The sequence below is a fragment of the Camellia sinensis genome, chromosome 6 (genome assembly GCF_055761805.1).
Source record: "Camellia sinensis isolate YWXY chromosome 6, ASM5576180v1, whole genome shotgun sequence".
In the NCBI taxonomy this organism is placed as follows: domain Eukaryota; kingdom Viridiplantae; phylum Streptophyta; class Magnoliopsida; order Ericales; family Theaceae; genus Camellia; species Camellia sinensis.
This window is the reverse complement of record NC_138966.1, coordinates 185,225,432-185,237,767: the sequence shown is the minus strand read 5'-3', so window position 1 is coordinate 185,237,767 and position 12,336 is coordinate 185,225,432. Positions and strand designations below refer to the sequence as shown.

General features: G+C 32.3%; 2 protein-coding genes across 3 annotated transcripts; both read left to right on the top strand.

Annotated features, from left to right (window-relative positions):
* The first annotated feature begins 1,803 nt into the window (after positions 1-1,803).
* LOC114315683 (acireductone dioxygenase 2) lies at positions 1,804-6,488 on the top strand. 2 transcript variants are annotated; one of them, XM_028262302.2, is made up of 7 exons: positions 1,804-2,061; positions 3,130-3,241; positions 3,335-3,429; positions 3,622-3,736; positions 3,819-3,943; positions 4,429-4,499; positions 4,621-5,058. In XM_028262302.2, the coding sequence occupies exons 1-7, from the start codon at positions 2,044-2,046 to the stop codon at positions 4,685-4,687; spliced, it is 603 nt and encodes a 200-aa protein (XP_028118103.1). In that variant the 5' UTR covers positions 1,804-2,043; the 3' UTR covers positions 4,688-5,058. The 2 variants fall into 2 exon arrangements, with proteins under 2 accessions (XP_028118103.1, XP_028118104.1); XM_028262303.2 differs by lacking the exon at positions 4,621-5,058 and adding an exon at positions 6,245-6,488 and having other exon boundaries at positions 1,824-2,061.
* Positions 6,489-8,939: 2,451 nt separating this feature from the next.
* LOC114315662 (heat stress transcription factor A-6b-like) lies at positions 8,940-11,675 on the top strand. The gene is made up of 2 exons (XM_028262273.2): positions 8,940-9,909; positions 10,441-11,675. Exons 1-2 carry the CDS (start codon positions 9,637-9,639, stop codon positions 11,188-11,190), a joined length of 1,023 nt encoding a protein of 340 aa, XP_028118074.2. The 5' UTR covers positions 8,940-9,636; the 3' UTR covers positions 11,191-11,675.
* Positions 11,676-12,336: the final 661 nt, after the last annotated feature.

The following is a 12,336-nucleotide window of genomic DNA, read 5'->3' as shown; positions in this document are numbered from 1 at the left end:
TTTTTATAAACAGTATCAACAATAAGAACAACCCATTGTATTTTGTAAACAGCAACAATAACAACGAAAAGATTAAGTATTCAACAATAACAATAAGAAAAGCCAATATTGAACAACAAGAATAAGAATAAGGTGTTGAATGTGTAAAAACAGGGATTTATGTATAAAAACAGTGGATTAGAATGTTTAAAAACAGGAGATTAGAATGTTTTAAAATAGGGGATTATATATAAAAGAGGGTTTATACATTTTGAAGTATGTAAAATGTGTATATACGAAATATGAAAGAATAATGTACAAATTTGAATAAAAAAATAATGAATAGGTGAAGAGAGATGTTACTTTTTTTCCCCATTTCTGTGAATCGGAAATCAGGAACTATGAAATTTCTTCAGAGTGGTGATGGTTTTTCGTGTTGTTGAGAGTCGCCGATTGGAGAATATGAACGACTTGGTGTTGTGTTTGAAGATGAACAGTTTCGTTTTGTGGTTAGGGTAGGGTTTTAGAGGGAATGGAGTCGAACGGAGGAGAGATGGATGACTGAGAATGCGATTTCGAGCAGCGGAGATGTAACAGTGTACTGATCAGACTGAGATGATCGTCGGTAATGGAGATAAACGGTTTCGTTTTGTGGTTAGGGTAAGGTTTCAGAGGAAATGGAGTCGAACGGAAGAGAGATGGAGGACTGAGAATTCGATTTCGAGCGGCGGAGATGTGACAGTGTACTAATCAGACTGAGATGATCGTGAGTGATGGTTGCGCGCGTGTAAATTGTATGATATATTGTGGGTATTTTTGTCTTATAGATAATTTGAGGACTTAATGGAGTATTAAATTTGTTTTGGACCTAAATGGGGTATGATATGTTGGGCTTGGACCTTTGGGTCAGTTCTCCAATTTTTAACTTTGAAAAACTTATCTACAAACAATTGTAATACACATTAAATTTAGACTTGAAATTTGGGAGAGTACTATTTGATTGAGGTTTAATAATAATCAATTTGCTTATTTTCATTTTTCAGAAAATATTTTTTAGAAAATTTTACTTTCTTATTTTTCGTATTTTTTTGTTTTTACTGAATTTTTAAAAATATTTTAAGTAATTTTTTTACTTTTTAGACACACTTAACATAAATACACCTAAAAAGTAAAAAAAATTGTAAAAAAAATCTTTTAAAAATTTACTAAATACCAAAAATACAAAAAAAAATACAAGAATTCAGTACATTTTTTATATTTCTATGTAGTTATTAATTTTTTAAAATATTTTTTCACAAATTTTTTACTTTTTAAATACATCTAACTAAGGTGCATATAAAAAAGTAAAAAAAAATGTTTATAATTTACAAAATATTCACTAAAAATAAAAGAATACGAAAATAAAAAAATTTAATTTTTAAAAAATTTAATTTAAAAAATTCAAACCAAATACACTGAATAATTTTGTTAGTTAGTATAGGTTTGAACCAATAGTAGCTCTTACTTTTTTTAAATTTGAGTGTCTTACACAATGATTTTATCGGAATGTACACATGACTAATTTTAATGAAATAATTTCATTTTAAATGTTGGTGCAACTTCAATTCGTACAACTTCACCAATAACACTTGCACAAAATAAAAAAAGTTACTTTCATAAAAAAAAAGATTATCACGAATTACATTCTCATTCCTCTACTAATTTATAATTTGTCCTCAAAAAGAAAAATAAAAAAATAAAAAAAACAATCAACATGTCGTCATGCATTACCTATTATTTCTGAAGTGAAATGACCAAAAGAACCTTGATTCCGTTCCATTGGTTTGGGTGGGTCAAAGGTCGATGAATCTGGACAGAGGTAGATGGATAGTCAAAATATAGAAAGGGCGTCGCCTTTCTACATAGTGTCATTATTATGTTATGTTTATTCTGGTAACTGATATTCAATTATTCACACGACACGAGTTACATTATATAGCGTTGCTTCAAAGCTCACAACATTCAGAGACAGACAGAGTTAGCTAGAGATTTCTAGAGAGAGAGAAAGAAAGCCAGATCACAGACATGGGGTCTTCATGCAAGGTAATTGCTAAATCTTTCACATATTTCATCTCCCCATTATGGTTTTGTGATTGCTATAATGATCGACAATCTGTTGAATCCCAATTCTGTGAGTTTGACTTCTACATATACGTATTGAGATAGTTAGTAATATGCTAATTGATTCAAATTTGTTAGGATTTGGGTAATTCAATAATAACCCATTTGATACCATGGATTTGAATCTGTTTGTTAGTTGGTTTTTGAAATTTTCTTCTTCTTCTTCTTCTTCTTCTTCTTCTTCTTCTTCTGCGTATTGGGTTGTTGCGATTACAGGCTTCTACTTCACGAATAAATCAAGTGGTTTGTTAGATTTGCTTGATTGTGGTGGTGGGGTTGTGTGCATTTAGATTGGATTGGTGCAATTTTGTTTTGCCACGGTTAGCAAGGTGGACCTAATTGTCCTTGATAAAGTACGAATTCAAAGTTATCTATAAAAATTGAACTTTTCATAGTGAAAGCAAGAATCAAAATTTTGTTTCGGTGATGTGTTGTTTCAAATTTCAATACAAAATAATTTGAAAATACATAAAAATATTTGGAAAGATAAATTGAAATCAATCTAAATTTATAAAAGTCTAATAATTGATTATCAAGATTCATATAAAATGGCATTGGTTTAGTGTGGTTAAATATCGGCCCACTAACCTTGACATTGTGGGTTTGAACCTGAGAGTTAGGTTTGTACCGATTTTACTCCTCACCTCCATCTAATGGGCTGGTGGTTGAACTTAAATTGGACTGTAAAAGCTATTGTGCTATCTTATAAAAAATGAGTTGTTTCTTACTTCCACCTTTTGAGATGAAAATCCATATGCTAATTGTTACTTGCTTTTATAGAGAAAATCTACCAAACAACAAGCAGATGTTGAAATTTATAACGCAGAAAGTTCTTAGAAATTTATATGGTGTTTTAATGTTGTTTAGACAGCAGCCCATTGCCTGTGCTGTTGGTCTGTTGCTCGCTCTCTCTCTCTCTAGGGAAAAGAATGTGTAAACCAAACAGGATAATCCTGTAATGCTCTTTCTTAACATTCTTGTTTCCTACAGGATGATAGAGAGGAAGTCATACAAGCATGGTATATGGATGATAGTGATGAAGACCAGAGGCTCCACCATCACCGCAGTCCCAAAGAATATGTATCGCTGGACCAACTTGCTGGTACTACTCACATTTAGGTTAAATATTTAAGATCATCACCAAATGTATGAAACTTTACCTTCTTACACCATGAACTTTTGTTCTAACTTGTAGAATTGGGAGTACTTAGCTGGCAATTGGACGCTGATAACTATGAAAATGATGATAAGTTGAAAACAATTCGTGAAGATCGTGGATATTCCTACACGGTTTGTTAAGAAACTCTTTTATTTTTTATTTTTTCCATCTATATTCCACTCTTTTCTGTGGAGTGAGTAGTTTATTATCTTCATATTTTAAATCAAGGGTTTTGTTTATACGAGTTTTGTGCCCTTAAAATACAACATAGATGATTCTGCATGCCTACTACATCTTTTAACAAGATGCGGACTTTTCCTCAGGACATAATTGAGGTTTGCCCGGAGAAGTTGCCAAATTATGAAGAAAAGATTAAAAGCTTCTTTGAGGAACATCTCCACACAGATGAGGAGATCCGTTACTGTCTTGCAGGAAGTGGTAGGATAAGTTAGATTTATTTAAATATATCTCCCACTCTGTATGCCAAGTTCAAAGTTCTAATTTGTATTTCATGGTGAAGGATATTTTGATGTGAGGGATTGCAATGAATCTTGGATCCGTGTTTGGCTAAAGAAAGGGGGACTGATTGTCCTACCTGCAGGAATTTATCATCGCTTCACACTTGATTCAAACAACTACATTAAGGTACAAACAATACAAGCATAGTTTTTTTGATTTCTTGATGATACATAAAAACTTACCTCTGTCGCTGTCTGTTAGGAACCTAGCTGTTGTCAGAGGCACAAATTTGATTATGATTTTTATATATTAATTACTTACATCATGGTTAATTTTGAAGGGTGTCTAACTGGAAAGAAATACCGAACTTGTAGTGCTGAGATATGGGAGTATCATACTCTCGATAGAATTAGATTAAATAATCTTTTACTTGTCTTTTTATGCTGTCTTTGTTTACAAATCAATGGTGGAGGAGTTGGGATTGAATAAGGGCTGTGATACCAGAACGACAGAGATCTCAACTGAACTCAAATTTAAGAAACCTTAATCCCGTTACTTGGGATCTGCCGACATTTATATCTGATACTTAATATATAACAGATCATTGCTGGTGAAAATTTTTGGGTCTATGATTTTAATCAAGCGTTTTTAATGGAATATGTTCTTTGTAGGCAATGCGTTTGTTTGTTGGTGAGCCAGTTTGGACTCCATATAATCGACCTCATGATCATTTACCTGCAAGGTATGATTTTTCTTATGGTTTTTGTTTTTCTTCTTTTTTATGGTTGTGTTAATTCTTTAAAAAACCATTGACAATTAGACATATTAGTGTTTTACTCAAGTCATGAGGACTGTACTTGCAGGAAAGAGTATCTTGAAAATTTTGTGCAAAAGGGAGAAGCTAATCACGCTATTGATGCTTCAGCTTGAAATATATTCTGCTTCTCAAAACTGTATCTGTGGCGGTGCTGTTTAGTTTGCTTTCTTGGACATACGTGAAACTACTACAAAAGCTTTTATAAATTTTTTGTCTAGTGTTATTTACTGAATATAGTTCGTACTTTGTATTGGAAATAAAGGTCATAAGTGTCCTTGATTGATTTGTTGTGTGATGCGGTTTGCATTCGATGAAATTGTCGGTGGGTGGGAATGTCATTGAAGCTCAGTTTGTGTATGAAATGTACTTATGTCATGTCTAATGTTATATTTTATCATTATGTATGTAATGCCATAATGTCACTCTAATACAACCTCTTTTGATGATGTATCAATAAAATTGTTACTCCTTGTGTTTTATTTAATCTAATAGTGCTCCGTAGATAGGTATTTCTAGGCCGATATAAGACCATAAAGCAGTGGAGGGTTTTTTGTAGATCGTAAGTTGAAAAGAGCCCTCAATTCAAGGGAATAAACAAGTTTTTATGTCCTTAATTTGGCTTCAGATCTACTTAATTGAGAATGCCAAAGTCAACTTTTGTCATGCCTGTTAAAGAGAGATGTGTTAATGCCAACTTTTGGGACAAAGATGCAATGTGGCTTTGGCATGTAAATCCAAATTCTTTTGCGACTCTTAACATTTAAACACAAGAGGTTCGGGTTTGAGCTTGTGGAGAGAAGTATGAATGTCTATCAATAATAATTTAATCTCCTATCTTTAGCCAAAAAAATAAAATAATTTTTTTTTTTTTGTATAAACTTGAAAATTCTATGTGACTTTGATACGTAAGCTTGAGATTTTACCTTCTAGTATATAATTCTATGTAACTTGACAAATAAAATGGAAGATCCCATTAAACTTGACAAGTAAAACTATCCATTTTGGACTCATTTCAATTGTTCTCATGATCATTTTATCCTATGTTATCTGAAATGTGGATCGTTTCAGTACATGGAACGGAAATGGGAACGCAACACACCACATGTTCTAAAATGTAGTATGATAAGGGGTAGATCTGTATGCATTATACTTAAGAATTTATGGTACTTCTAGAATAATTTTTTTTTAAACTATTAGACATCCAATAAAATGTAATATTTTTTATGAGCATTATGACATTTTTTTTGATGTTTTCGTCTCGTCAAAACTTTACCTCATCTTAGATTTTAGTTCAATATATTTGATTTTTTTCCTCCTAAGGTAACATTTAAGGACATATATTGAAAGGAAAAAAAAAAAATTAGAATCGCTTTGGATCACTAAATTTACCGTTTTGGAATAGAAATATACCATATTTCGGAACGTGCGTACCTATACGTAATTTGTTAGGGTATTAGCGTTTTCTGATAACATAGATTTTTTTTGGGTAAGTCTCTGGTAACATAGATTTACCTGCAAGGTATGTCTTGACCTTTGTTTTCTGTTGCTGATCATCGTGGACTCTGTTTTTTTATTGTTCTCATGATCATTTTATTTCCTTTTTCCATCAATAATAATTCAATATTTTGGATTCTTCCTTTAGTCTAAATAAGTTGGCTTGTTATTTGCAGGAAAGAGTATCTTGAAACCTTTGTGCAGAAGGAAGCTGCCAGTCCTGCTGTTGCTGCAGCTTGAATTCTGTTTTTTTGTTTTAAAAACTTAGGAACTGTTGTGACTTCTTATTAAAAAAATAAGGAAAAATAATAGGGAAGGGAACATACCTTTTATCTATGGAATTGTATGCTTGTCTAACTTACATGTCCAGAATATGTTCTAGGAATGATGGTTATAAATATGAAAGTAACATCATGTAAATCTGCTTATATGAGTTTGTGAGAGCATGTGCTTATTGAATGGCTTCTTTTTTAAGTTTTTTGAGGTGGTATTGTTAGTTACAGTTTAAATAAAATGTTTATGGTTATTTTCTTGCTTCTTTTTTTTTTTTTTTCTTTCTTGAGATTTTGTGTTATGGTTATAAATTCTTCTTATAGTTTATAGGGTAAAAATAACATAAATACATATTTTTTAAAATTACTCATGTTTTTTTTATTTTTAATTTTATTTACAAATTATTAACATTCAATATGCATATCTTGGAGGCAATAATTTGTTCCAGGAGTCATAATACCCCCCCCCCCCCCCCCCCCCCAAAAAAAAAAGGGAGAGAAATATTAATTAAAGGTAGATATGTAGCAGACCTTTCTTTAAAGTCCAACTTTGCTTTTGAAATTCTCCATTGGATTTGGTGCCTCTTGTGATCTCATCTTCTACAACCATCTTGAAGCTCCATATTCCTTATTAGTTTAATATTTTTATTTGGTTTTGTCTAATTTGGTTTGTTTTTGTCTAATTTGGTTTATGCTATTCCTCCTTTTTTCCATGTTAGTCACTGTTCTAAATTATGACCTGTCTTGTTTTGTCTGAATATATGGGATTTGGTAACTATTGTGCGGTTCACATAACATCAACTAATTAAAATTAAATACGAATACGATGAATATGTTTGTGTCAATTTTTAATTTTAATATAGTGATTTTTAGTGTTATTTTTGTAATATGCTATTATGCTTATGGTGGTGCCTCGCTTCAAAAAGTTTCACAATATTATATTTCACAAAAAATTTTACAATATTAATTATATTTTACAACATGAAATTTGTTAATTGAATCTGAAATTGGATCTATTATAATATAATTTTTAAACTAGAAAGGATTCAAATTTCAAAAATGAACCAACTATTAAAAAATTAATATTAAGATGCATATTGCAAGTGTGAACCAATCAAAATTGTCCACCTGTTGAACACCATTGGATTTTAAGAATCCTCGGATGAATTATTTCACCAAACAATAGCAGACAAAATTTAAAGCAATGTAATTCGAGGTAAAATCTCTATTAAGTCCTACATTTTCACCTTGGTTTGTGCTTTAATGCTTGACATTTTTTTTCTCTAAAAATTGTATATTGAATATGAAAAACAGGATCAAAACTCGGGATTAACTTGGTGAATGAGTTACATCTTTACTAAGTATGATTTTTAAATCCAAGTCTTATCGTTGAGGTATGCAACTTATCATTCTCTTAAATTATAAAATAAAATAAAATAATAAGAAAAATGACAACGATGAATAAATCCTTTTAAGTCCAATAATGATTGTAAACTCCTTTTACGCAAGAGAAATACTATCTATTTTTGTAATGAAACTTTATTTGACTAATGCATATAATAATATTAAGATGGCAAGATATTTTCTCCCAACCAACTAAAACTATTTCAGCTACAAAGCTTACAATAGTTTAATTTAATGTGGCTCAACTCAACACAATAAGGCAGTTTTTCTTTCATGTCAAGTAAGTAAAGAATTCACCAACATTATTGACCTAAAATCTGGTATGGTCCACTTTTTACTTGCAAAAGAGAAAAAGAAACTAAAAATAATACAACTAGACACAAAGGCACCATGAATGCTTCAAACATCACTCCTCCCCTAGTGGAAATTCCAGACAATTCTGGAGCACAATCCACAAGCCCGTTTGAACTCATTCAAATTCAAAATAAATTTAAATGAGTTATATTACTGTATTTTTCAAAACTTCAAAAGGAAGTCATTATAATTTTTTTTTTTTTGATAAACAAAAGGAATTGATCAAGTTTAGGTAATAAAGACTTTATTTTTTTTAACAAATAAAAAATTCTGCTTTAGTATTGATAGTTTATATACACATAATTTAATCATAAAAATATATATATGACTACTAAAAATAAAGAGGATATCAACAGCATCTTTGATGAGCTTCTGCTGTATATTATTTAATTCTGTCTTTGGATGGAGACAGAGGCCTGTTTTGGGCACTTGGCTTTTAGCCACGTTTGTGCGTTTGTAACAAAAGTTAAAAGTTGGCTTTTTTGTATTTAGACATTTGAGAAGTTGGATTTCAGTCACTGGTGAAATTACAATTCTACCTCTCATGAGCCAAAATATGCTACATGAGTGAAATTATAAATATTTTAAATTGCATAGGGATAATTTAATCATTTTATTGCGATTTAACATCATAAATAAATATTAATCAAAGAGCAAAGAGCAAAAAGGTTTGAATGGGGGTAGTACACGCGAGCTCATCCTACACCTATTATTACCTGTCTTTTGGCTGTGCAAAGAACAAAAAAAAAAAAAAAGAATTGTTTTTTTGTTGTTGCCAAACGACCTTCCCAAAAGGAGTAAGAAGTGGGGCATTAAAAATAGCTAAAGAGTCAAACAGTCCAATTTTGGTTCTCTTTTCCATCATCAGCTTCCCATCTATTCATTTCTAGCACAAAGCATGTACACCTATATACATGCATCATCATCACATGTATATGAATCAATGACATTGACATTCAGTTCCTATTTAGTCTTTTTGTTTCTCAGTTTCTCAAATTTTCTCTGTGTTTCTTGATTTCCATTTCAGATGATTCTTATCTATATTGCCAGAAAACCACTTCCAGATTCTCAAACTTCTACTTTTTTTTTTTTTACCTTCTATATGTTGATCTCAATCTCCACCAGGACCCATTTTTGTTTCCATGTCTCTTCTCCAAGAAAACTTCTCATAGGCAGTGATAAGACTCAAACTCAGATACCACGCTTCGTAATATATCACCTCATTTAGTAGGCTAACCCTTTGATCTTGATCGATCGTTCATTTTAATCTTGGGTTTTTTTTGTGTATGTATGTATGTATAGTGTTTAATTTTTAAAACCCATCAAGAAAAACTCATTACCCATTTCAGGAAAGATTTACATAGAACTGCATTCTTGTTATTAGGACTGAAGATCCATAAGGCTTCTACATATCTAGGACTGGAGACTTGTTGTTAGGACTGAAGATCCATTAGGCTTCTTCGTATCTACCCAACAACCAAACCACATTCTAATAGGCAAACCTCATAGATCTCCTTCTCATTTGATCAATCTCCATCATGAATCCTCCTGGATTGAGTTCATCGTACCCCGGTGAGCCGTCCACAGTTGTTCCTCGACCAATGGAGGGACTTCATGGCACAGGCCCTCCACCTTTCCTCTCCAAAACTTATGACTTAGTTGAAGATCCAAACACCAATCATGTAATTTCTTGGAGCAAAGGCAACAACAGTTTTGTTGTTTGGGACCATCGGGCTTTTTCCATGAATCTTCTTCCTAGGTACTTCAAGCATTGCAATTTCTCAAGCTTTGTTAGGCAACTCAACACTTACGTAAGTATATCTACTCCCTTCAACAAAAACTCAAACACCTCCTTCTCATCTTTTTAGTTACAATCAATAAATGGGAAGTTTGTCTTGATTTAATATCATAATCTGATGTGGGTGGTTCAGATTTGGCATCTTTCATGTTCATTCAAGAAACGGCTAGAAAGTTCATGTTTATTTTTCAGTTATGATAGATTGATTTGGTACTTCTTTTCTTTGTTTAATGAGTTTCTCATCAATGTAGACATCCTGTTTGTTTGTTGGTTTAATAAAGCAAGTGGAGGGATGAGTAAAATAAACTATAAATGTCACACTATCTAATTCATGGTTTTAAATAACAATACCAGTCGGTATCGACAATACAGTGATATATAGATCAGACAGCCTGATCAAATCTGTTATTCACCATTTGCAATATTGTTACATAGAAGGTTTCATTATTCATCAAACTTAGATATATCTTTTATACAATTCTCAATGCTACCTATGTAGATTTCATTGGTGTATGATCATGGCCAAGTAATATGAAATGTGCAGGGCTTTAAAAAGGTTGATCCAGACAGATGGGAATTTGCTAATGAAGGGTTCTTGAGAGGACAAAAGCATCTTCTGAGGAACATTAGGAGGAGAAAAACATCTTCTCATTCTCAGACTTCAAGGGGACAAGGCCTAGAGCCTTGTGTCGAAGTGGGTACGTTTGGATTGGATATAGAGGTTGATCGGTTGAGGCGTGACAAGCAGGTTTTAATGGCGGAGTTGGTGAAACTCAGACAGCAACAGCAGAATACTAGAGCTTACCTTGAAGCAATGGAGGAAAGACTAATTGGGACAGAGACGAAACAGCAACAAATGATCGGTTTCTTGGCAAAGGCAATACAGAATCCAAGTTTTATGCAACAATTGATGCAAAAGGAGAGACGAAAAGAGCTTGAGGAAGCGATTTGTAGGAAGAGAAGGAGGTCAATTGATCAAGGTCCTGTCAATGTTGATGTTGGAGTTTGTGAAAAAGGCCTTGATATTAAGCAAGAAAATCAAGACTACGACATATCTGGGTTCAGTGATTTGGAGCTAGAGCAACTTGCGGGGGACATACAGGGATTAAGTGGATCATCACAGAACGTAGAGGAAGAACATGTGGGGAATGAAGAAATGCAGGAGAGAGGAGACAAAGGAGTTGATGAAGGGTTTTGGGAGGACTTGTTGAATGAAGGGATTGAAGAAGAAGATGAAGAGAATGTAGATGTGTTGGCAGAGCAGCTTGGTTTCTTGGGTTCTAGCCCAAACTAGTAAAATTATCAGGTGAGTCGGGAATTCTAACATAGCAATGTTAGGTATCATGAAAAATGTTTCATGAAAATAATCATGAAAGTTTTGTGACCCTTGGATTACACTTAAAATAAAACACTACACACTAATCAAAGTAATCCAAGGATCATAAATCTTTCATGATCATTTTCATGAAAAAAAATTTCATAATCCTGACTTTTCTCATTCCCACATGATCATCCCCCTTGCTAATGGCATGCGGTCATGTGGTCACTTTGTCCTTAGTTTCCCTAAAAAATGGTCAAATATTGGTCACATGATGTTCCCGGAATATTATATAACTTCTCTCAAAATGGAGTCTGGCTTGTCTACTTCTGTACCTATGTCTGCTTCAACAATCTATAAATTCATATGGTTTTTACAGCATTGAGAAGTGGGAGGGAACTGAGTAACCAATATGGAGTATTGATTGTCATTTGGAGGTTCAATGAAATTGAATTCTATTACGATTGCAAAGCACTACTTGCAATGGTATGTTCATGAACCCAAAATTTGGTGTAACTATCACAGACTAATTCTTATTTATTTTATAAGTAGTTGGTCTCGAATTGTTTGGACTACGGAAATTCAAAATCCATAAATTGGCGTAACATCTTCGAAGTTATTTTTGTTTTTATTTTTTTTTTCTCTTTAGCAAGATCACAGGATTTACTGTCTTCCTATCCTAAAATATTCTTTCAACCAAAGAATCAAAACATAAGAAAGAATCAAAACATAAGAGATTGGTCGTGTAGTATAGAGAGAATGTACGTTGTTGTGACATGGAAGATTTGGGACAAAAAAAGATTGGAGTACAAAATCCTCTAACTGAAAGATTAGAAATAAGAAATTTAAGATACGAGATCTTTTGTTCATAAAATTTACGTCTTAATATATTTTCAGTTGTATAATCGTATCTCAATATTCTTGTATTTGAGATTTTTTATTGAAAATGCATTTGAGACGAAAATATATATATTTTGGGCCCAAAAAATAATTTGTATATTGTTAATGTGTTGTCGGCAACAAAAACTAGTCCTCATGCCACAGTTGCTACAGTAATTTTTGATCTAAAACATATTTTCATAAAGTGTTGATTTAACAATTGTTGTCCATTCATATTTTGTC

Excerpts from the sequence above, each read along its gene's own strand:
- LOC114315683 (XM_028262302.2), top strand. Across the intron at positions 3,242-3,334 it reads ATCGCTGGACCAACTTGCTG|AATTGGGAGTACTTAGCTGG; the intron begins GTACTACTCACA and ends TCTAACTTGTAG. Across the intron at positions 3,430-3,621 it reads ATCGTGGATATTCCTACACG|GACATAATTGAGGTTTGCCC; the intron begins GTTTGTTAAGAA and ends ACTTTTCCTCAG.
- LOC114315662 (XM_028262273.2), top strand. The coding sequence starts at position 9,637 with ATGAATCCTCCTGGATTGAGTTCATCGTACCCCGGTGAGCCGTCCACA. Across the intron at positions 9,910-10,440 it reads TTAGGCAACTCAACACTTAC|GGCTTTAAAAAGGTTGATCC; the intron begins GTAAGTATATCT and ends TGAAATGTGCAG.